General features: G+C 39.7%; 2 protein-coding genes across 5 annotated transcripts in view; both read right to left on the reverse strand.

The window, feature by feature from the left end:
• Positions 1 to 8,155, reverse strand: part of tnk2b (tyrosine kinase, non-receptor, 2b) — a 44,193-nt gene extending 36,038 nt beyond the window's left edge. For 2 of the 3 annotated variants that reach the window (XM_026374205.2, XM_026374201.2), the window contains exons 1-2: positions 7,887 to 8,155; positions 511 to 755 (exon numbers count right to left, since the gene is read on the reverse strand). In XM_026374205.2, the coding sequence (XP_026229990.1) occupies positions 511 to 528 (18 nt within the window). In that variant the 5' untranslated portion in view covers positions 529 to 755; positions 7,887 to 8,155. Of the gene's footprint in view, positions 1 to 510; positions 756 to 1,033; positions 1,369 to 7,886 lie in introns of those variants that run through there. The other variant, XM_026374202.2, reaches the window with a different exon arrangement.
• Positions 8,156 to 9,184: 1,029 nt separating this feature from the next.
• Positions 9,185 to 23,181, reverse strand: tfr1a (transferrin receptor 1a). 2 transcript variants are annotated; one of them, XM_026373889.1, is made up of 18 exons: positions 23,061 to 23,181; positions 18,549 to 18,598; positions 16,755 to 16,992; positions 16,115 to 16,298; positions 15,766 to 15,988; positions 15,557 to 15,679; positions 15,328 to 15,423; positions 14,924 to 15,063; positions 14,604 to 14,755; positions 14,377 to 14,496; positions 14,139 to 14,224; positions 13,951 to 14,014; positions 13,537 to 13,604; positions 13,370 to 13,434; positions 12,821 to 12,914; positions 12,456 to 12,677; positions 12,175 to 12,333; positions 9,185 to 11,851 (listed from the first exon to the last, which is right to left on the reverse strand). In XM_026373889.1, the coding sequence occupies exons 2-18, from the start codon at positions 18,579 to 18,581 to the stop codon at positions 11,600 to 11,602; spliced, it is 2,319 nt and encodes a 772-aa protein (XP_026229674.1). In that variant the 5' UTR covers positions 18,582 to 18,598; positions 23,061 to 23,181; the 3' UTR covers positions 9,185 to 11,599. The 2 variants fall into 2 exon arrangements, with proteins under 2 accessions (XP_026229674.1, XP_026229675.1); XM_026373890.1 differs by lacking the exon at positions 23,061 to 23,181 and adding an exon at positions 22,485 to 22,701.
• Between the last annotated feature and the right edge of the window lie 2,517 nt (positions 23,182 to 25,698).

A 25,698-nucleotide genomic window follows, 5' to 3' on the forward strand; every position in this document is an offset into this window, starting at 1 on the left:
TTCTGATTGTTTTAGTGTCTAATGTCTGCAGGTAAACTATCAAAACATAGACGCCTCTTTTCCTTTCCAAATCATTCTGCTTCTCTATCTTTAACACACAGACTCAAGAAACAAACATGACATCATCCCCAGGGTATGCTCTTCTGTATTTGAAAGGTGAATTGTTCCTAATCAGATACACAGCTGGTCAGTGGACCTTCCTGCTCTAAGTGAAGCTGTGTTTTGGCATGATCTTATGTCTGCTCTGACTCTCTGTCTCTCTCTCTGTCTCACTCATGCTCACACTCACATACACTCTTAATAACAGAGACACACAGACAAAGACAGAATAGAAAATATGGCAGATAAACTACTCTTGCGTGTTTGAACAGTAAACACTAAAATAAATGCGAAGGACACAGTTATAGTGAACTGAGATATAAAACATGGGACTGATGAAGTGCTAAAGTCACCAAAGACAACAAACCAAATGTATGAGCGTGTGTGTACATGGAAACACAATCATCTTACCTGCAATATTTGAGCCATTGAAACTTGGCTGTCTTTCTATGTCTAAGTCCAGTGACTCTGCAGATGCTCCTCTCAGGTTAATGACAGAAAGTCAGCCACATCCAGACAAGGACCCCAGTCCACTGAGGTGTGACTCTGCCCATCTATGAGTCCATGGCACTGCAAGGTTAGCACATGCTTACATGATTTCATCTCCATCCATTGGTACTTTATACACAAACCCAGGGGTATGTTGCAGGAATAGTCTGAAAAAGCAACACAACAAAAAACAGTGTCACATTATAGTTTGAAACAATTTATCTTTTGAAAGGACACAGGAAGTGGCAAACCACCCTTTCAGTACTATGATTTGATTTGCCAACCAACCAAGTCTCAGGTAGAAATCAGTGATATTTTATGCAGAGGTGCAAATCAGAAAGTATGTTCACAAATCAGTATTTTAGGTTATCACACAGAAAATCAAACACTTTTGAGCAGATATATAGTTCAGTTACATCTAACCTAGGCACTAGTTTTTGTTTACCTTCTATCTTCTTTCTGGGCACAGTGATGTGAGGCAGGAGCCGAGTTTGGCAGCCATCATCAACCAACTCCAACAATACACACATGACAAAGCAGAGTGCTGACAAACACCCGGACCATTGCAAAACTGACGTGAAACTACTGCGGTCAAATTAATTTGATAGCTATACAACAACTCTGGAGCCAATTCAAGATTAGAAAGACATGATTTGATACAAATCCCCATAACACAATTTAATTACCATGAAAATATGTTTTACTGAGGCCTGCTGAATGAATAATCTAGAGTAAGCTACACACTACCGGAAGCAGCTTTCAGTGTTTGATATGAACTGACTTGATATTGTTCCAAGCCAGGTCTGGGGGATGGGGTAGGAATGCCTGAGGCGCCGTGTGCAGAAGAGGGCAATATGAATGAATCAATGCGATTCATACAGACGCATGAGGACACAGTACCACCCACCATCTAGTAAAGTAGCTGACTGGAGTCTACAGTGTCAGAGCAGAAACTCACAACAGCCAGAAACACCGCTCTATTCTTCCTCCCTGCTTACACTCCACAAATGAATCCTTTGTGAGGATACAGACTACATACGTAACTGTCACACCAGTACGCTGGACAGTAACACACTCTAATCACTTACAAGGTCATAGGCGTGAACTGTGAACAAACACACACACATGTCTTTTGACAACAATGTGTAACATGCCAGAGGGTGCATGACATATTCCCAATGGATTTTACATTTTTGTTATGCAACACTGTCATTGGCAAGACTGGGGAGGAGAAGGTAGTTTATGGCTGCTGCCCCCACCCTGGCACATACAAGCAACACAAACCACCACCCTGTCCCTAGAGTGTTTAAGCAAGACCAAAAATAAACTATGCACAAACCACCAAGCACTGAAGTCGCAATAAATGTACAACATCATCTCTCATGCATATTAGCCTAAAGAAACGCTGTGCCAGGTGGAAATATGTTGAAATATGCTATGCTTACTAAAAAAATAGGCTTTTAATGTTAGCCACTAAGCAGCTCTGCTGGAATTATCGTCCAAAATTAGCCTGAAAAAAATAAAGATACAATATCCAAAGTCTACATTTAGGAAATTTAGGATAGTCACACCAATATAAAATAAAGCAATTGGTACATAAAATCGTTCATCCTGTCCTCTAGCACTTGGAGGCCTTTATTGGAATTTATTCGACAGAATAGAAAGTCTACATTTAGTGTTTTTACAGTTGCACAGTCACTGCTGATTCATGCACTCCACCTCCAACAAAAAAGCCTTTTCATTCATTCTTCTTCCCACCACTTATGAAGTCAACATGACACCACTCATCAAGTGTTGATGATGATGTTGGTGATGAATATCATCATCTTTAGTTTACAAGACCTCTTGAATGTTGACAAAGGTACTAACAGTCTATAAAGTACTACTACTATACTACTACTGAAAGTACTACCAATTTGATAATAGTCACATAGAAATGAATAGAGTAGTTTTTATTAAACATTGTGCTCCAAGTCAGTTAAGAATCAGAACTAATCTTTTTCTACTGATGTTTCTATGAACACTGAAAAAGCTGCAGTTGGTGGATCATTCGATACCACAGAGGTCAGCTACGGTTACTCTGTCAATCAGTGAGAAAGAGAAGACACTATAAAGAGTGAAACACAATCTGCTCTCACTAACAGACAAGACTGTGCAGGAAATCCAGTACTCTCTATTACTGTGCTAAACCAATAGTAAGTAGGACTGATGTGATGGACAGAACAAGAATGAGTCAAAATGAACTCACCAGTGAACTCACATTCACGTACATCTCTATTACACAGTGTTCTATTTCTAATATTGTTTTTCATTTTGTCTGAATCCAGCCCATACCAGCAACTAAAGGGCTGAAACAACATTAGTCAGAGAAATGCTAGACACTATTACCAACTTTAACCTGTTGGAGTTATTCACTGAGCTAGTCAGTAGTTTTTATATCTGACAGACACAGTACCCGAACATAAAGGATAAGCTAATGAGAAGACTTTCTAGATATTTCGCAACTTCCTTAACCTGTGTGTGGCAAGACATGTTTTTCTAAAAGCATGGTTTCGTTTTTCCAGCAACAGTGTAGTGTAGCTCAGTGTGCAGTGTGTCTTATTTATATTTATTTTCTAGCTATAATAAAGATGTAAAGTCACCAGATTTAGCCATTAGTAGAAATTAAAACCAAGTACTATAAAGCAGGAAAAAAAACTGTGTAAGAATCAAATTCAAAATGACACTGAGCCACTCATGAACATACTGAACTATCAAGTTAATCTAAAGCACCTCCCTCCCTAGAACACATCTTGCCTTTGATTATCTTATCCATGGATGTTAATCTTAATTACTGATTTGGACTTGCTATAAACTACACAGTGAACTGCGGTGAGTCATCAAGTGATTGTTTTCATCGTGCAGAATATTGTTGCAACACTGTCTATGACATCCTGTTGGGGAGTTGCCCACATTTTACACCATTATTGTCAACTGCTTTATGGCATCAAGCGAGTATTGACAGACAGTTTCCTCTTGTGCATTCTTCTATGTTCTATATCACTTGTAATCACAGTGTCAGGGCAAGTACAAATACTATTAATGTTTACATTTTAGAGCCCTGTGCTCCTACAGAAGTGCATTGCATTCACCAAAGAAAGGAAACATCAAGACATTATGCTTTTTGAAAACTCTATGTAAAAAAAAAAAAAAAAAAAAAAAAGACTTGATAGACTTGATATTTAACCTCATAAGACCCAAGCTCTAATTTGATATGCATTTTTTATTTCTCTTTGCTATTTGTGCTTATTGGAACATGATAAGTATAAAAACTAAGCATCATCTTTTCGGGAAGACATCACATGGCTACAACAACACATTCAAAACATTTTTCTTTTTTTTTTTAAGGCAATACATCTGAACGTTTCTTTCCTTGAATTATTTAATGCATGCATGTGTTAATTCAAGAACAATAAAATAATTAATTCTACAACTAAGGTATTTGAATCATCATTATTACAGTTATTAAAGATGTGCACATCACTGAACAAGTAGTCTGCTACATGATGATTAAAATACCTTGGTTGTAGCATTACTTGTGTTTTGTTCTTGCATGAGATACCATTAATTCTTGAGAAGTCTTATTACATGTATTAATTTGTGAATTTTTTTAGCCTTACCATAAAGTGTTACCAAAGAACCTTTTTTACAGTTTTACAGATATTTTCACCACACCATGTTATGTCATTAGTAAGAAGTGCCTTCGCACCCTTTGCAGCAATTATAGCCTGGCAGACCTTAGGCATTCTAGCTGTCAGTTTTGATAGCTTTCCTTCCTCACCGTTCTTTCCACTCTGTACAAATCTTGCATCTTACCACCTCCAAAGCACCCCCAGACCATCACGCTGCCTCCACGATGCTTGACTAAAGGTATTATTCACTGTTCTAGCATCTTTTCATTGTTTCTGCATCTCACAAATGTTCTTCTGTTTAATCCAAAGACCTCAAACTTAGACTCATCTGTAGACAACACCTTCTTCCAGTCTTCCACTGTCCAATGTTTGTGCTCTTTTGCCCATCTCAGTCTTTTGTTTAGATTAGTCTAAGATACAGTTTTTTTTTTTTGCAATTCTGCCATGAAGTCCAGCATCCTGAAGTCTCCTCCTCACTGTTGATGCTGACACTGGTGTTTGACGTGTACTATTTAGTGCAGCTGCCAGTTGAAGACCTGTGAGGCATCTTTGTCTTAAACTACACACTCTCAAATATTTGTCCTATTGCACAGTTTTGCATCGGGGCCTCCCACTCCTGTCCCTGTTAGAGACGGTTTTCTGCTGCTCGCTGAAGTAGTTGACAGCTGAGTTATGTTAATGATCTTGGTAAAGTCCAGGGAACAATAATTAAATTAGAGCTCACCAAACAACCATGTCAGGAGACAGGGCTAAATCTGGCACTCAAAACATTTTGATCTATAAAATGTTTTAATTCTCCACCAGATAATATAAAGAAATGAATCTAGAAAGCTATCAAATAAAACGATATTGACCTTTATCAACACAGCATGAAACTAGCAAGTAAAGATAATTTATAGCATAATAATTAAATAATATTTTAAATATGCCATATTTTTCAATTTTCCCATAAGGGCAATTTCTTTAGTGTAATTTGGTAAAAAAAAAACAGAGAGAATTAAATTCTTAGCAGGTAAATCTTGAACTATCTGCATGGCAGTTTTTCATAATTTAGGTCAGCTTTATAAATTGATCAAAAGTTCAGTCAAATAATTCTGTTTAAGTCTGTGTATTGACTTTAAATCTATGATATCAAAAAAATAAATCGGATCTACTATTGACCCTTTATGTAAATCATAACCTCACTTGCAGTTGCACAGTTATGTGCTGTCTATTTGTCACTAAATCATTCTTTAGTGAGGAGAGCATGACTGACCTTGTGTCAGATAAGGTTTAACTGCATTTGTATGTCATATGACTGTCACCCTCAACCAAGTAACTGATGATGCACAGCAACTAATTATATTAAACTATGAGAAAACAACTCATGCTATAGTTATGCAATTAGGTGATGCCTCTGTTCAGTGTATTAAAAAAAGAGTTTAAAATGTTATGTTTTACTGATTGATGCTTGTCTGTATGGGACACTCTGAAGTCACATTATAACCTCACAGGAAGGTGGGAGATCTACTGCTTCTCATTATCAACCCATTCCACAGAGTACAGGACTGTCACTGCCATCTTATGTATTTATGTGAGCACCTCACTAATATCAATGCACACAGACACATTTTAAATATTCAGTGGCATCCACAGTTTGAAAACTAGATAATAACATCAAACACACAGAGAGATACTATTGTTATATTTACACGCTAGCTGTAAAGTGGAAGTAGTTTTAGCCACATCCCTGTTTTCGTGAGGCTGGTCAGAGCTTGGGGAAGAGAAAGAAAATCAGATTCTTCCCTTCTGAATGAATTACAGCATAAGCCACTAATATTAGAAACCACAGTCAGACATTCTTGTCAATATGCAGCACCCTGGACTTGTTACACTACTCTGTAGTAGTGTAACTGTATCTGTTAAAGAGATTACCTGGAATTATTAAAAAATATATACTACATTGTTCAAAACTATCATTTATTTACCTATTTCAAATAATAATAATACTTTATCAGACCTAATAAAAATAAATATACATATTCGTTGATGCTTTCATACCACAGATCAAAGTCCTTCAGCTTGTGATTGAGAGTATCTTGTGGTATTGTACTGCTAGCTGCTGTTTAAACCTCCCATTAGTTGTGTATTCCATTTATAAACACCTTGACTTTCGCATCTAACCAAAATATACAACTGCCTACTACATTAACAAGGCTCAAAGTTTGCTGTGAAGCAAATGTAGAACTGTGGCTTGTGTACAATACCAGCCCTTACATGCAAACTCTTTACAGATGGGTTGACAAGTCTACCACAGCCCAACTACCACAGCAGTAAATCACATCCTGCATATCTTGTAGCATCATCTGCAAGTGCAACATACCAACATTGTCCTGCACACAACAGTGGAAAAAACACGAGGGAAACTGCACAGAGGTATATTTACTGATTCCAGTTCATTAAAGCCTAATTTATTTGCATAGTATAAGAGTAAACAAAACATCTTTGGGTTATTAACTGCTGGTATTTTAGGATGCTACACTAATGACATGATTAATGCAATTACTGCACTTACATGCATTACTCACAGACCCACAATGACTATTACGGCGAGAAAAAGATCAAGCGTTTTTCCATTAAGAGACCCAAGATACTATGTTGACAGCAGCTGACCATCCCTGATGCTTGTTGTAACTTCTCTACAAGCATGAGTAAGTGAGTGCGCACTGTGTGGGATTTAGGAAGGCTGGGCCCAGCTGAGGTTAAATTTACAGAAGTACAGAGCTTTGTTCTGCTGCCCTCAGGCCTAGTATCTGACACCAGGAGTGTCAGGTGTGTGCGTGTGCGAGTAAGGAAAGAGAGAGAGGAAAAATGGGCATATTTGATCCTTCTGTCTGATAGAGTTCAGTTAGTTCACTCGTCCTGAGTGGCCCGACATCCTGCCGATATTATTAAACAAATCCCATTTGCAAAAAAAGACTAGGATCATTCTCCACTGATTAGAGACACATCTGTGGAGTGTGAGTTCTGTCTTCACTGGTCAAGCGTGCGTCCAACATAAGTTGGAGCTGGGAAGTCTGGGATATTAGTCATATGCAGCTATTTGAAAGGGAAAGAAAACGGGTTCGGCAGCTCTGCAGCCAAAAGTGACACATTTGAATGTTGTCCTTGTGTACAGCATTTGGACTTAACAGTGGTAGAAGCACATGTGTTGTTAATGACATTAACGCAGAACCCAAACAAACCAAAGCAGCTCACTGGAGTTTAGCCATGATAATGTATATTATTTGTACCTCTGGAGTCCATGTTGGCTCCATCAGTGACCACAAGAGAGGTCACCTGTTGCCCTCTCACCTGTTGCCCTCTCACCTGTTGCCCCCTCACCTGTTGCCCTCTCACCTGTTGCCCTCTCACCTGTTGCCCTCTCACCTGTTGCCCTCTCACCTGTTGCCCTCTCACCTGTTGCCCTCTCACCTGTTGCCCCCTCACCTGTTGCCCTCTCACCTGTTGCCCCCCCCTTTCCCTTTCACGCACCCTCACGACCTGACCAGCATCCCTTCACGTCACTCGGCGAGTGGCTGCGCAGCACATTAGCATTAGCAGAGCTACGAATGATGACATGGAGCTCGTTCGTGTTCAGTTCCCTACCTGTCTGTCAACCTCGGCTCCTGTCACCAGCTGTCACCTCCTTTTCCGGTGTGTTCTGACACGAGCTCGGCGTCACCGCTTCACCAGCGCCGACATCTCCTGGCGGGTTCAACGGCCTCAGCCTCGGGGAGTGAAGGGAAACTGAAGACGGAGTCGAGGTGGGCACCAGCGCGCGGTGGATGGTGCTGAATGGGGCACTTGCTCGGCAGCCTGGTCCGAGCGCACGGCCGCGGGTTTGAGTGCTGGAGCTGCTGGAGCGAAGTGTGCGCCGTCTCTGTACGACACAAAGATCGTCAGTGCATCTAGGGAGGGACCACTCTGACTAACAACTGACTAACTAACTAAGTGGCTAGTCGTGTTTGTGCACTTGTCCTCATCTGCAAATGTAGTTGCAAATTTTTCATAGAACAACAACAATTTTTATAGTAAATGATAAATAAATTAGCGACATTGTGACTTTACATTTAATTCTATACTGTAGCGTTTAAGTATAGTTTAAAGTAGTCACTACTGGAGCCATAAATCACATTATTTTGCACTGAGATTTAGTGTTTATCCGTTTAAGCCCTGTGATGGACTGGTGACAGAGTTCTGCATTGTTTTCTGTTTGTTTTTACGTTTTACTGAGACGGTGGTAAAAATCCTTGGCTTCATAAATCAGCAGCAGAGTGAGAGGTCTCAATATGTCCCCGCTCAGACTGTCGGCCCACTCTTAAAGGAACATGCCACAGTTTTCAGTATCGCTGCACTCGGTGGCTGCAGCCTGCACAGTTCAGTGGTTTGGACTCGTATGACGCATTTAAATACATCTCAAGTGGGTAATGTCTCACCCAACAGTTCAAACAGACCAAATTATTAAACTTTGCAATGTTTTCTCTTTTTTTTTTTTAGCTGAACTTACAAGAAGTGATGGGTTTCCCTGGTGCATAATTTCTCGCACAAAAACTAAAACTAGACCTCTGGCACTGCTTGAGACCATGTAATACTGTTCTCATTTACTGGTTAGATCCAAGCCATCTCTTCAGCAAAGCTTAAACCAGCACTAAAACAACTTTAGTCTCCATCGTCTGGTCAAAGGATGTCACTACAGCTGACATGTTCTCAGCATGGTCTGCAAGGATGAGACTGTTGAAGAATTCATATCATTATTTACATTAATTATCTTGTTGCTTGTATAAAAAATCATTTAGTTACATTTTTGTGCATGATTTAAATTTAAAAAGGTAAAGATTTCATTAAGTATCACATAAATTTTTTTTTATTTGTCACCCTAGTTGTGATACAGATACGAGAAACACTCAGTTTGTGATTGTTTATTGCAGCAAAAACACAAATCTAAGTAAACTTGTATACAGTCTGAGAAAAACAAAGCACATTGTTTAACCAAGTCATCTGAATTTTGAATGCCCTCTAAAGGAAAACTAATTTTGCACATCCTCAGACAGGGGTGCAGATTTAGTTTATTTTCTTCCTGGTGATTGAACATCTATTCTATAGAGGGACTATAGCCAGTGGTTTTCATAATACAATTTTTGAAAAGAAATGACAATGTGGCCAGACATTAGCAAATTAGCTAAAGAAAACCACATCACCTACTGTAACATTCACATCATTTTTAAATCCATTTACGTTATTTAGATTTTTAATCTTCCTGTAATTTAAATGTGCTGTAGCGTAACTGGCCTTTACATAAGTAACATTTGATTCTAGCAGACAACAGGTAGGAAAAAAGAAATATGTAAATATGAAACTAAACGAGCCAAATGTACACCCACAGCCAAAACTTAAGTAACATAGAAACTCAGCTCTATGATTGCATTCATGAAACAAACAAGGCACAAGGAAATCTCTTCAACAATAACAAATGAACACATCCAAGAAGATACAATGTACTTTCACACCAACTGAATCATGAGCTATATCTTCCAGAGAGGTGATCTTTTCTGGAAATGCTCAACCACACCGCTGTAACCACAGTTGACCCAAACATATTTTGAAACACGTTTGCTTCGAAGCAAAAGACCCTTTAAATCAGTTCCATATGCAGCCCAAAGAAGAGACATAAGACAAATAATATTCATGAAATTTGACGTTAAAGCTGATCACTATTTTTCAGATGTGTGAGCAGAAGCCACAAGTAGGAAACTACATAGGAACAATGAAGATAGTGTGGAAACATCATAGAAGGGATCTAAAGATGCAGACAACATGTGCATTAAGGGGAAATGTAATTTATATATACACACATTATGGGAAACACTGTTCCCGATAATAAAATTTCCACCCCTACAGTGAAATATGGAGGGCACTGCCTCCGATATGGACACACACACACACTGGTAGGCAAAAACTACCTTTTTGTTTCACATTATGAAAGACACTGCTCCCGATAATGCCGTGAGGATGAGGAGTGTACATGTACCAAGGGACCAGCAGGAAACTTTCAGAACTGCTCAGTAAATACGGTGAGGTGTCTTATGTGATCTGGTCTTGCTAAAAGACAAGCCTGGTGTCAGTTAAAGGGGGGAGGGGGGGGCTCTCAACCTCAGAGTTGAGCAGTTTTCTAAGTTTCATTACCGCCCGTCAGTCAACATGTACACCTCCTTTAAGCAGATGCTGCTTTTGTTATTTCGACAGTATAACTGTCATAATTATGGAAGGCACTGCTCCCGATAATTACACATAATTTTATAAAAGGCGATAAAAAACTATTTATAGTGAACCCTGCCACTGATAAATAAATTACAAAATAAATAGACGTACGGTTTCTGTTTCAGTGCCACATGATTAGAGACCTCCTCCCTTGAGTTTTGAAAGGGATATTTGTTCTCATGTCAGGAGGTGGATGATTCAGATCATTAACAAATTCTGATTTTTTTTTTTTTTTTTTTTTTTTAAATTGTTGCATGTAAATATGGAAGGACATCTCTTGAGAAATTAATGCATCTCAAATGTTGGACGGTGCAACAACAGCTGACTGTTCCAAATCTAATTTGAGGTGTGCTCTGCGCATGTAAAGTCGTTTTCAGTCCTTCCAGCAACTTCTGAATCTCTGACAGTGAGTCCAGTAGCACATTTCAGCACAGTATGAAATTATAGCTACCAACACAAACCAGCTCAGGCTACAGCAGCAGTGGAAATACTAGCAGTTTTGAAATTATTCATCATAATCATGGCCATTAGCTTATTTGAAATCAAACCTTTTTTGTTCTATTCATCTCTGAGCTGGAAAACTATTATGACCTGACACTGTGCTGAAAGAAGCATCACTTACACTACCTTCAGATTTTTCATATGCCAACACAAACATGGGCCTATGAAGGTAGTTGTTAGTAGCACCAAAGTACTCAAAGTACTAAGAACCATGTGGAAAAATGATTAGAGAATTATTTTCTCCAGCATGGGAACAAACAAAAATTATTTTTGATTTAGTTTTAGTTTTTTTTTTTTTTTTAAAGTACTGCTTTCCCATTAAAGTTCAGCTTTATGGAGAAAGGGGACGAGGCAGCTTATATTTGATATGTCAAATTATGTAACACAAATGATTACAGGTGATGATGGTATAAAAAGCAGCTCCACTTTTACCCTTTTATCCTTTTCTAAGGCTAATTTAAAAGCTGCAAACCTGTGACTATACTAGCCTAGTTATTAAACTGCCAGCTGTGTTAGGAGGCCAAACCATGAACAAAGAAGGGGGGAGGGAAAATTCCATTTTAAATTTCATTATCCAAAGACCAGATGTCCCCTGCTAGTGAGTTGGCACAGCCCTGAAGGGTCCAGGTCGCCAGGGCAAACTGGTTTCTGAACAGCTCAACATCAGCATTGGAGTTGTTGTTGTTGTTGCTCCTCAGGGCCTGGAGGTGGTCAGACAGGCCACCAAGTGTGTGAGGTCCAAAGCCCAGCAGGATGTGGCGGAAAGGACTGTCCCTTGGAGACACGTAGGGTGACAGGAAGTTCCTTTCCACCTATGAAAACAAAGAACACAAGATGATGGAGAATGTAACAGCGTGCTGAAGTCCACAGATTACCAAGCCACAGGACAGTTACTGCAGGTGTAGTATTTGGCTACATTTTGTAGTGCTTTTCTTAGAAATTACACATTTCCACTGTACTAATGCCTTTACTATTTTTAACCAAATATCTCTAGTTATTGTACGCCGCATCTGTAGGGTGGTTAATCCAACGCCTCCACTATAACTTTTAGAGAAATCATAATTCTGAAAACATCCCACTATGCAGACTGTGCACCAAGATCTTAACAATGAGCCCTAAACTGCACAGCTCTTACTGTCATGATGCGGTCATTGAGGATGCGGCACATCTCAATGTCCTCCAGATCACTGTTCTCGATGTCGGCTGCCAGACTGCGAGAGGCGCGGCTGTAAGAGCCCGAAGCTGAGAACAACCACTGCATTGTCAGGGCCTTGGGCAACAGCTGGGGCTGCATCTGGAAGCACACATAACATCCACAGTGGTATAGAGCTGTAAAAATGCATGTCAGCATTGCTTTCTTTAAAAACATGTCTTCAAATAGATAAATGTAAAAATGACCTTGGTTTCAACACTCACCCTCTGAACGTTCTTGACTTTAACATTGATCTGAACCACTTTAGCACGTATAAACTTGTCGTACTTGGCAAGGTCCATCCTCAACAGATGATCATGGACAAGCCTCAGAGCGATATGACCTGCGAACTGGGCTGCTACTTGAGTCAGGTGAGGAACCTTGGCTCCTGTGATCAGGTTCAGCTTATCCCACTTGTCTAGCTCTGTCCCAAAGTACTGGTAATCCTGCGAAGGCAAAAAACAAAATGTACTGAGCATTAGTTCAAAAATCAAATGTACATCAAGACGGAGCAAACTTTGACATAATGGTTCAATGGAAAAGGTTTTCTGGTTATTGTTCCAAAAAGATTTATTTAACTTCTACTTACCAAGTCATTCGAGGTCAGTCTAAATGAGATTGATGGAATCCCAGAAAAGGCAAGGAAAGGATACGCAGCACTGTCCAATTTCAAAGGCTCGAACCTGAATAAGATTAAAGAGGGAAAATTTGCCAAACACGAGCGTGACAACAAGTCTACACATTCCAGCAGTAGATATGATACTTGTGAGAACATTGGATGTCATGGAAATGTAAGACATGTCTACTGTATGGTCATGAGGTCACAGTCTATGGTGGAGTCGCAGTGGAGTGCATTATGTTGAGAGGGGTTTAATATTTTGGGCTCCTTATTTACATAAATGAAGGAGCCAAAATGTTAGAAAAAACCCTTAATATAATGCACTCCAGTTTGACTCTAACGACCTCTATAAATAGAATTACCTTTCAACTGAGAATTCATAACCTTGTAAAAGTAGAATTCATGGCAGAGCTGCTGTGTTAGATTGCATTAAATTGTGCAAGTGTGCCTAATAAATTAGCCAGTAAGTGTATAAATGCCGACACTGAATGTGGTTGCAAACCTCCTGGTCATACTTACACATTTGTTTCCCAGCTGCCAGTTAAATCAGGAAACATGGACGCATCCTTGTTGAGAGACTTCACCTGTGGAGAATAACATTTTTAGTTAACCATCCTTTTGAATAAATAAAATGACATATGAACTGCCTACAAGCTGTGTTCATAGCTCTACTCTTGTGGATTTACCTCTTTGATTGTGCTTCCAATCAGGCTGTGCAGAAGGGGACTCGCCGCTACTTTAAATGTACTTCGACCTTAAGAAGAAGACTTGTATTAATTATGACACTTTATCAGAATGAGATTAAGTGTGACGGTAATAAATCAGTCTTTACCGTTTTTTTGGCCACTTAGGGACAACAGAGACAAGAATTGAATGAAATATTTGTGTTTTAATCATCTGTCTAAGTTGATGTGTCAAATGTTTATGCCAAGAATTGCTTATTCACACATTCAGCAGATCTGTAGCAATGTTGTAAATAATTTGGAGTTGGGTTTCTGGTAACCACATAAGCCTGAGTCCAATATTTTGTTTTCAAGTCTGCACTAACTCACTAAAAGTGTCCCTTTTCAAATCTAAAGATCAGCAATGACAAGAAATACCTGTTACAATTCCATCCAGGTCGATGTAGGAAAAGGCTTTCATGCTCAGGGAAGAAAGATAACCCTGGACATACAAACACATTGAATGACTGAATTAGGGAACAGTACAAATACCAATCAGCAACAGCTCAAGAAGCAGCTATAGAGAAAATCAGAAGAGAGAGAAAATTCAGTTACACAGTTCTCACCTCCAACCACTCGGTGGCACCAATGCTCCCATATTCTCCACCGCTCCAACTAGCAAACACAATGCTCCTCCTTGGTTTGAATCCATCTGTCAAAGAGGGTAAAAAAAAAAAGCACATTAACAAAAAGGACGATGCCCTCAGTCACCAGATTTTTAATAAATATAATCTTTATCCCCCTTCAAACATGCAACATGGTCTTCCATTGAAGACTAAACATCAGAGACCACATGAGACTCACCATTCTTCACCATGTCTGAGATGGAACGAGCTAACTCAACGAGGACACTGGTACCAACAGTCGAAGCAGCAAAACCTGGACCCCTTGCGTCCCTCTTGGCACCGATAACCACGTAGCGATCTTAAAAAAAAAAATAAAACATGACAAGACATTCATCCCTTGCGTTCTTTTCATTAAATCAAATTTCTAAACACCCCATCTCTCATTATCCTTATATTATATCTTACCTGCGTCCACAAAGCCTTTGATGACCCCAAAGATGTTATTTATCCTTTTCTCTGTAAGAGTGTTATTCACCTCCACAGTAATAACATCTTTTTCATCTCCCAGGCTACCGAAGACTTTCCACTGAGCTGGAATTTCATGACCACTCAGCTGCCTGTGGGTTGAAATTAACACAGTGACACTATGTGAGCAACTGCAGGAACAATCTTGGTGCAAGAGAATATTTGAAGTTGAGAGACGAGGCACTGTAATGAAAGCTGTAGTAGTAGTAGTAGTAGTAGTAGTAGTAGTAGTAAAAAAATCGACAAGATGCAAGTCATACCGCAGAATGTTGCTAGCCATGCCTTTTGTGATAGTCTGGGCGGGGATTGTTGGTAGGCCTGAGGACTGAACAGGAGGAAACTGGGTGTGGTTGAAGGAGGGGAAGCCTGGGGTGTAGGGATCCCCTGAACCCATGTGGACCTACGACAAAAAAAAAAAAAAAAAGAAAATTGGCCATCAGCTATGATTTGACAGTTATGTTTGAAGGCTTTCGTCAGCTTGGAGCCTTAGACGTACTCTGTGTCTCCTTGAGTTTTAATATGGACATCTAAAGCATTTTCCATATAGAAAAAAATAAATAAAAAAACAAACAAACACACGTTTAAATTCCCCTGCCTTATAAAGCCACCATGCTGTCTGATAATTTCATATCATAAGTGCACTGAACAAACTGTCCACACTCACATGTCCAAAGAGCTCGATGTTATCTCCGATAGAGTCATCAGTGGTGCCTGGGCAGATCAGTACAGCAGCGGCTTTCCTTTTGGCAGCATTGGCAACCTGTAAGCAAGAAGAGAATAAATAAATAGTACAGGAAAGAACATTTTCAGTAAATATAAACTGTAGAGGCACTGAGGAGAAAAAGAAGAGAAAAGTTTATACTAAGTCATGATATTCATACTAAACCACCAACCTTCTCAGCAAAGCTGATCTTTCCAGCTCTGACCAGCACAACTTTGCCAGTCAGGTTGAAGTTCTTGTCCTCCAGGAAATCCAAGTCACTTTCCTCCCCAAAATTTGCATACACAACCGCACCCTGGGGGGGAGGGGGGAAACCATTGGTTATTCTTCTCTTCTTATTTTTGTTTTAAATATACTTCATTTATTTTGTTTGTAGATTACCGTTACTCGTCCACTGGGACTGTAAGACAGGAAACCACTTGGACGAAAGTTCGTCCCTTTAAAGGTAATTTTGTTGGTGCCAGAAGCTGGGGGGTCCTGAACCCTAACAAAGTGCTCATCTGTCCAAGGGTTCATGCCATATTCTTTAAACTTCGTGAGCACTTTGTTCGCTAGATCTTCATCGCCAGGAGAACCAGCCTGGTGGTTTTCACTGTTAAACTCCCTAAAGAGAAAGGGGGGGGAAAATAAATAAATAAATAAAGTGGAGCAGAGAGGAAACATTAACTTTAACTCAAAATGTACATTTTAGGAAGAAGCCCAACAGGCAGTGTGCAGAGTTTACACTTACATGAAGGCAGCTTCAAATTTGTTTGCATTGAGTTTTTGAGCGAGGAGCTCTTTGACTTTGTCCCAGTCCATGAGTGGGGCAGCCCCCGTCTCATGGGGAGGAGGGTTTGCAAAAGGAAGCGCAGAGGCTGAACAGCTAGGACTCAAATCCTTCTTCCGATGAACCAGGTAGCCAATCAAGTACCCTGAAGAAAGCGTCGATTTGTTATAATGAACAACAGAGAGGCAGGAACAACAGCAATGACAGAGTATGGCACAGATCAAACTGAAGACATCAAATTACAGCCAACTACTGAGTGTAGAACGTGTACCGTCTTATTTCTACTAAAGTACATTTTACTCCAACAGCCGAGAGACAGAGAGAGAGAGCACAGCAGAAAGTTGCAAACACCACAGCTCATGCACTCATTGACATTCCTGTGTGTTCTGAACAGGTCAGCAAACATCTGTTTGACACAAGTGTAAAATAATGTTTGCTGTTGTTGGCTACAGCAGCTGGAGGTTGTAGAGGGCGGTGGAGTCTTAAGGTGGTGCAGCTTAGTGGAGTGGTAAACTTTATTAAGACATTTGGCAAGTAGGGCTATTTTTTTCAGCGTCTTGCTTCTGTGCTACATGTTTTTAAGAGTGATGGCCTCTCTTACCAATGAGAAAGATGAGGAAAATCGCAGCCGCCATGAAGCAGAGGTTCTTGGGTGTGCGTCCGAACTTTTGAGCCACGTAGGGTTTGCGATTGGAGTTGTGATTGAGGTGGTCTCCCACCCCATTTCCCCCAACTTCCTCATCCACGTCAGATGACAGCTTCATCTCGACCTGGCTGTTGTCACCTTCCATGTTCTGGGTCAGGTTGAAACGTGTGTAGGAGTGCGGCTCCCCGTTGAACTAATGCCAGAAAAGTTGAGAAAGGTTTATTATATACTGTATCGCTTGTGTGCAGACAATATTAAGTATTTGGACAGTTAACTAAACATTTTCCTAGGTTTTTGGCACATTTAGTGCCAAGTCTCACTTAAATTTCAGCACATTTACAAAGTTTTGAGAGAACTATAAGTGAGATTAAGGGTTTCAACCAAGTCAGCGTGTGCGCCATTAGCTATTGTTCCCCTTTTTAGGTCCGCTCCTAATGATAGTTAAAGTAAAACCAAAAGCTCGAGACACAAGATACACAGAAATATGTATTATGGCTGTGAAATGTTTGTCTATAGAATATGAAAAATATAGTTTTTGGAAGTGTGCATAAGTTGTAGTTTATTGCTTTAATTATTAAACCTTAGTTTATTAGCAGTAATAAGGAAAACTCCACTCCCTCTTGCATGAGTTGATTTAATCTTTCAACTTGCACTTGCAATTCATGTAAAGTACCCTGGAACGGGTCATTCAACCGCTTACCATTTCGGGGGAAACTGCAGATCTGGTAGTCTGAAACCCATGACTCATTTTTGGTCGACTATAAAATTCTGAAATGTATTTGTATTTGGGAAACTTAGTGAAATAATGACAATGAATTAAGAGAAAATAGTTATTTCGTCTTTGTGATTGCAAACTCCTGCATCTACTTTGAGTGTCAACATCCCCCCCCTTCCTACGAAGTCCATTTAACATGCTCATCTGCTGAGCTCAATCTTCTGTTGTGACAAGGAAGCCTAATGCTACATGAACAGATTTATTTATTTATTTATTTTAAAACCAAAATGTAAATGTAATGCGTTTTTTGGACCTAAGCACATGGCATTCAATCTACAAAATCTCAGCAGCAACTCAAAATACCTATCTGATAAATTATTAAAGCAAGAAAAATAAATGTCAATTAACAAAAAGTATAATGAACTTACTTTCTGACTGAGCTGTAAGAGGAGGTCAGGTGAACACGAACATCGAGCACTACGCAGTACTGCTTTTAAACAAGATCTTATTACAGGGAGTTGAAGAAACACTCCCAGTTCTCAGAAGCCTTCTGAAAAATGGGAGTTTGACTTAATACTGACACATTGTGTTACTTTGCATTTTTATTGCTACGCTGTATGCCATATGCTTAGCTGAAGATTAGCCAGTGATAAACTAATAGTTCAGTGGATTTGTGATGAATAAAAGTATTTGCATGTATGGTATTTTAGTTACTTATCAAGTGTGCAAGTTGCTGAGTTAGTAAGTAATGATTTAGGGGTTTGCTCATTTGAGGAAGGAAAGGAATTTTACACAGCCCAACAGTTATTTTTATTAATAATAAAACTCTGCAGTGCATTTAGTTACAGAACATTATTTAGGATTAGGATGGGACAGTTATACACAAAAAATACTTTTTTAAAATACATTTTTGAAAGAAATTCTAAAGTTTTTTTTGGTAAAACAAGTTTTGATGTAAAATGTTTAAAAGATATAAGATAAAAGATTACCGGTTACTGGAGGATTTAAGTTGTAACAGGAGTTACAATACTTACAATTTTGGATATTGTTGACCTTGCCTGGTCCATTTCTGCTTTTCCTGGTTCTAAAAAGAGAAACAATAATGGACATGAACACTGTAGAATAGTATGTATTTATAAAAAAAAAAAAAAAAATTATTTTATACAGTATAACATTCAAGTATGCTTTGAAAAGACTTCAGGTGGAGTTCTTCCTAAGGGTTTCAATTCCTTAGGTTGCACAGTGTGTTCCTCTTCTACTTGTGGGATTAGAGAGGTGTCCAAAGAACACGTCCCACCTCTTGTCCAAATAACCATGGGGTTTCCTTTGCTGCTAACTAGAAAGAAGGCCCTGTTTCTAGACACAAAAGACCAGTGTCCTGCACAGGTCGGCACAGACTACATGCCTCCATCTCCTGAAGAATACAATAACAGAATGACTAGCTTCCCACTAGCTTCAGTTCAAATCACAAGCCAAACAAAGCAAAGTTTCAACGTAGCAGAAAAACAAGACCTGAAATGCAAGTCCTTTGTTTATTTTTTTTTAAATATTATAATCCATGATTTGTGGAATAAGAGTCAAGCATGTGATCATCTTCAGGTTTGTGTTTGAGTAACCCGTGATAATTATGTGAATCCACACGACTACTATGTTGAACAGACGGCTCTAACTGGGGTGGGATCACGAGTACACATTGGCCATATCCATCGTTAAGGCAATGTCCTCAATTGCTAGTCTATATATAAACTTGCTCTTGTATTTACAAATGTACATGACAAAAAATGGACCTGAAGTTGAAACTAACCATAATGTTTTCCAGTTTTCCATGACTTAAACATGTACTGAAAGGGGCATCGTGTTTTAATGATTATATTATTGGCTGATGATTATATACATTTGTGTGACATAAAACTTCAATAGAGTTACTTAGTATTAGGTATGCAAACATTTTGCTGGGGAAAAATAAAAAGTCATGTTCACTGGAAAAGCACAGTAGTGGTAAGGTCTCTAGTTTTTCTTCCAATGTAGTTTATATAAAGGGAATTTCAAGTACAAATACAACAGACTGGATGATTTGACAGAGTGCTCTTACTTCTTATACCCCGTCAGACCTTCATAGAAAATAGACAAACCCTGTTAAACAACCTTCATCTTATCAAGCCCTAAAGTATGTTAATCCACCAGCTTTTAACAATCAACTTATTTGTGAAAGGTACCCCTTCAGTAGTTAAACCATTGCCACAGTCACTGAACTTTGGACTGAATAGTCACTGAGAACTCCGTTTTATTGACTGTAGGTTTAAGCAAAACTCATACGCTTCAAAATGTTGTCTAATTTGGCTCACAATTTTATTTGTGCATCAGTTCAATGACTTCTGTGACTGAATGTTCAGTAAACAAGGGAATGGAGGTAAGACAAGAGACAAACATTCTTGCTTGTGGCGATTATGATTTGTGCTGTGCAGCCAAACGGCACAAAAAAACCTCTTGCGTGAGGAGATCTTGTGTGGGTAAATGCCAAGGGGACACGAACCCTCAGGCGGGCGGGCAGGCCTGTCCTAAATTGCAGAGCCAAAGCATGGCCTTGCTGAACTCCCAACAGCATAGATAAAAGGCCTAACCTTGTACTGCAAGTGTATTTCAATACAGCAAATGAGAAAGCAGACATGGTGGAACCTAGCCATCTCATAAGTTAGCTCTGAAAACACTGGCTATTCTAGGCATTGTGAGGTACAACTAACTTAAGAGCATGACCTGGCTTGAGACAGAGTCAGGCCTTTAAAACAGCACTAGACTAGCTATAAAGGCCACTAAGTTAAGGAACTTCTTCGTCAAATTTTCTTACTTATATCCTAATTTGCAATGCAACCAAAAAAGACACTTACTGATATGGACCAGTACAGATCAACTGGTATCAAGTCAGGATTAACTGCTTTCTAAAGCTAATTGATCCGTAAAGGTGGGCAGAGTCATGTCTATAATCTTACATACCAAACATACCGGGCCTCAGCAGAGCTAATACTATAATCAGATAAGCGGCTCTTTTAGCTGAGAGACCTATGGATATTGGCAATGCAACAAAACTAAATTAGTAATTCATACTGTATGTACGCACACAAACCACTTTAGCACTACATTAACAATCCGACTAAAACGTGATAGCATGTGCGTCACGTCCTTGATGAGGTCCATTTCCTTGTATCAGTCTCTGAACCACGACTGAGAGGCACAACTTGTATCTCCATAGGAAAAAAGTGTAGGCACGTGTGTGCAACAGAGATAGTAAGAGCGAACTGGAGTCACGCCCTTCTGGGAACAACAAATGCATACAGACGTGGACTGTTGGGTTGAAGACAGGACAGCATAATACTCAGAGGTTTAACTGGATAATGCACTTCTATTCAAGGTCGTTAAAATAAAAAACAACCTGCCATTCTTACCTTCCATTGAGTTTTGCCATTTTAGCAAAGAACACTAAAGGTGCTGAAGAGAATCACTATTAAGCATGATTAAAGCTCACCCTCAAGGACTGCATAGCTCTGCAGACAGATTAAATATCACCGTCAGTGTGTAAAGAGGGAATTCATCTCTGGTTTCCAGGGTCAAAAATCTCACAAAGCTTTCTCACCGAGTTCTTACTAACTCAATCCAATTGAAAACGAAAGGTACCTATTGTTTCATAATTACCACGTTACGGAAGGTGTTTGAAGAAGACACTGTTCCCACATTATAAAACCAAAGTGAAAGCGAAAAAAAAACCCCACTTCTCTCATAAATTAACTGACACACACCAAATACACGTGCACTGCATCGTTGAATCTGTCTGAACACTTATTTTATGGTTCGAGCATAATTACAAGCAGTTATTTTAGACAATCACAATTAACGCCAACCCGAAAAACAACATTACAAAACATAATTATAGTAGGTGCAGCCTTGAATGTCTGACATAGGCATGATAACAGAAAGAGCTATCCTTATGGTGTTAAAGACCTGGTCCTGTCGCCTAATAAAGCTGCACCTTACATCAACTGTTTGTGTATATTCAGCTGTTGTTGCAAAAGACACTTATCACATTTGCTACTATAGCATGATGTGATTTTTATAAAAATAAGTTGGTCCCAAAACATGACTTCTTCATTCCAAGAAGAGCTGAATCGTCTAATTACAGACAAAACAACCATTACAGTCAGGACTTTGAACAAAATCTGTGCCTGTGTGCCCCCCGGAGTCCCACATCAAATTCCAATGCATGTAGCGAAAAACCCATTTTCTTCATCCAGCGGATGAAATCGGGAAATAAAAACCTTCAGAGACAATGAGAGGTTCAGTTAAGAAACGTGAACGACAGGGGGGGGGGGGGATTGTGTCACAGGAGTCCTTGTGCAGTGAAACCATGTGAGAGTCACACTGGGGAGAAGGTTGATGCAGCTCATGGGAAAATGACCCAGAAGTCGAACAGTGAAGCAGGAAAATACCACACATCTTCTTAAAAGCGCAATCGCAGGAGGCAGCTGTATTCTCTGCAGACGGGGCAACAACCTCTTTTCAGCTTTAAGCACATTTCTACTATAACACAAGGGTAATTTTCATAATACTAGGTCCCACCAAGCCAGGCTTGTCAAAATCTGAGTAAATTATTATTATTATTATTATTATTATTATTATTATTATTATTATTATTATTATTATTATTATAGTCCTACTGCAGTCAGGCTTCTTTTTACCATTAATGCAATAAACAATCCATGACTGTTCAGGCATGCACTGAAATGCAATGATAAAGAGGAATAACTTTCAGAACAAAGACAAGCAGCAGCCAACAGTCCAGACTTGTCAGGTTCACCTGCTGCCAGTCTGAGTCACAACCAGATCCAGCTTCTGCCCTACATTATCTTCATAGAAAATCCATTTCAAGCATTAAAATAAAAATAACAATAACAATCAAATAGCCTTTCAGCTTCTCTTACATGTGCACAAGAAGCGGGCTGGATGACTCTGACAACAGTCCAGACTGGAGGCTGCACACCGGTGGATATCGACGTGAAGCAGCGCGTCAAGGTCAGTAAACGGGGGACAGTGTAATGTTACCCCGGAGCAGCAGACAGTATTTAACAATACCACAGTGCAGCTCACTGGGCCCTGGGGACTGGCTGAACGTGACTAGCAGCTTTCCTCGTTATGGCGTCCTCGTTACACTGGCAGCGTGACAAGCTCCTTCCTACCTCCAGTTGCATTAGCGGAGGGAGGAAACGCGTGCTGTGACAGGTGGTGCAGCGCTAACGTACGCTTTTCTATGACATGCTACGACAAGTCAGTCACAGGTTTAATACAATCCACCCTAGTCGAATAAAGAGTTACACTTTAAAACGTACAACGTTAAATTAAATATGCATTCAAATACATCGCCCGGTTATTACTGTGAGCACAAGCTCCAAAGGGAAAACCGATGTCCTTCCACAAAGCACTGTACGTTAAGCCTCAACACTGCTCCCGCTGCGTTTGAACTACTGTGGCTAGCTGTTGATGACAGATAAAGCTCTCACCTTCTCCTCAACACAGCTTATGTGGCCTGACTTCGTCTATGACAGCCTCGGACACGCGGTTGCCTCCTCGTCTCTTTCAGCCGGTGGCTCTGCCCTTGACTACCATGCTTCCAATTATACGGCCACTGGCGACGCACACGTATAACGTCACTTCCTCCTCGTCTTAGCCCCGCCTCTCTGCCTCCACTTATTTGATATCCCTGCAGAAAGCTCCACTGCCCTTCATGTGTCAGGATACAATAATACAATAATACACGTTTTACACAAAGCCTGCACTGCACTTTGGGCAAAATCACTCCAAAAAAGACAAAGATTTTATCTTAAAGCCTATCTACATGAGCAGGTATAGGCGACAAAGAAACAGCTGCTAATAAATGGCTATGTCTGCTCTTGAAATCGTTTTTAAAATAAAACAAAGTTCTCCACAACTGGCACCTTCATTTGAGTAGCTTTAACTTTTTAATTCTAGCGGATAGGCTGGGAATCCACTGCATTTATTTGATGGCTTCACAGAAGGTTGTATGTAGAAAATATTATACACTAGGAACCAGCATCGATTTGGTCACTTCCACATAACCGATGAGTAATAATCATCTGAATCAGATGATATTATATATGAAAATAGAACAGTAAAAGATTCCATAATGAGCAAGCTCACTTTTTTGTTGACAACACTGCTAATTCTTTTTGCTAGAGTACAATCCTGAATGATAGATTATTTTAAAAATGCAAAAGCCTACTGTCACTTTTGGTAGCGAATTTGAGTATCTACATACAGATTGGGTTCTGTGGTGTCCCTTTGCACCACTGACCCAACAGGTTTGCCCATAATGATCTATAAAACCAATTCTTTATTGCATCTCAATGACATCTGAATGACCCCGAGCAGGTCACAGACAAATTGGCGACTTCCATCTGCTGCTCACCTTGAAACAAGAACAAACACAACACCAGCGTTCCCGGGACTGTTCAGACCTCGGAATCCACAAAATTCCTTCATGCAGCACCTGTCAAAATACCAGCTCGAGGAAAGGAAAGGGAATAAAGGTCTGTTTAGTTTGGTCATCAGTGTGCTGAGTAAGTAAGACAGATTTTTTCCAGTTAGGCTGTCTGGGACCACTTCTGTATTACTATTAATAATAGAGTTTAAGCTTTAAAATGCACAGTTTGGAAATCATTCCCACATGTTACTGACGCCAACACTGGTAAGTTATTCAGTGCAAAGGCAGAGGTTGTCTATTTGGCCTTTACACAACAGAAAACATCACAAATCCAATGCCAGCAGTTCAAAATGGAGACAATATTGATAATTGGGTCATCATATCAACCCAATGTTATGTTCACACAGACAGGGTTGACATATCAGCAACCCCTGTGATTGGGTATTTGTGGTGGGCAGAAGCAAAGCAGTCGCCACTGGTGGTAACTTATTAGTAAATCTTTGTAAACAGTTTTTTTTCCCTCTAAGTTTTGTAATCTTACGTATTTGCCATCATTTTAATTATTGATAATCAAACCAAAACAGCTTTAGTAAGGTTGTATTACTGTCCCTGTAATTTTTCTTTTGGATGTCTTCAGTAATTACATGTTTATGCTTAGTGCCAGGCTGCTAACATGTATTTTGTGTAAACCAGTCATTGGGTGGTCTGAGCTCAGGTTTTAATAATTTTCTCACAGTGTCGTTTTCCCACATTCCAGTCCTCTTTGTCTCATTGCTTTGAATCAAATGATATGAAAGAGATGCTAATGTGGGTTTAAACAAAAAGCCTAAGTAGATAAGTTCACTTTTAAAACATAAGTGTTAACACCCAAGATCACTATATGTGTATCTCCTGTGGACTAGATGGGGATTTAGTCCTGTCCTCTCTTGGAAACAGCAGTCTCACTGTGAAAGGATTTACAGTCCTGAAAGTTCAACAGCATTTTTTACGGCAAGCCGTTGTTGTAGTTTCATGCAATCGCAGACCAAAAATGTAAAGTCACCACCAGAGACTGCCAGTCAGGATACATTTCATAGTCTCTTTTGTGTAATCACAGCTTGAAACTCTGCTGCGGTCTGTAAAGTAACCGGTAATAATTCTGTGAGCTGGGTTGAATTGTTAACTCTCAGACAGATACGTTGCATGTGGGCTGAAAAGCAAGCTGAAAGCGTTCTACAGGATGTGTTGCTGCTGTTCATGGCACTGTAACAATACTTCAGGAGGTTGCGAGACAAAACCGCTGTGCTGAAATGATTAAGAAACGCACACGCAACACTTAATGCAATATGTCCTGCACACAAAATCATCCTCTTCTGTGAATAAATGTCACGAACTCGTCTTATTTGTCTCTTGGATGCAGTCTCCAATTTCTTTAATTGTTAAGCTTGTTACCGCTTGCTTTGCTAAACAGCAGTATGTTTGAACTTAACAGCATGTTGGCATAAGTGCGGCCACAGATGATTGCACAAAAACAAAGGGACGTTAGAGAGGATGTTATATATGCTGATCTTTTACAGAAAACAATGTAATGTATCGTTATGCTGCCAACAAACCTCACTCAGATCTCTGAGAAATGTTGGAGGAGCACAGGAGTGGATGAGAAAGAAAGTCAAGACAATTATGAGCTCAGGCATATCAGGATGTAAACTCAGCTGTGG

This window comes from Anabas testudineus, chromosome 17, assembly GCF_900324465.2.
Source record: "Anabas testudineus chromosome 17, fAnaTes1.2, whole genome shotgun sequence".
NCBI lineage: Eukaryota > Metazoa > Chordata > Actinopteri > Anabantiformes > Anabantidae > Anabas > Anabas testudineus.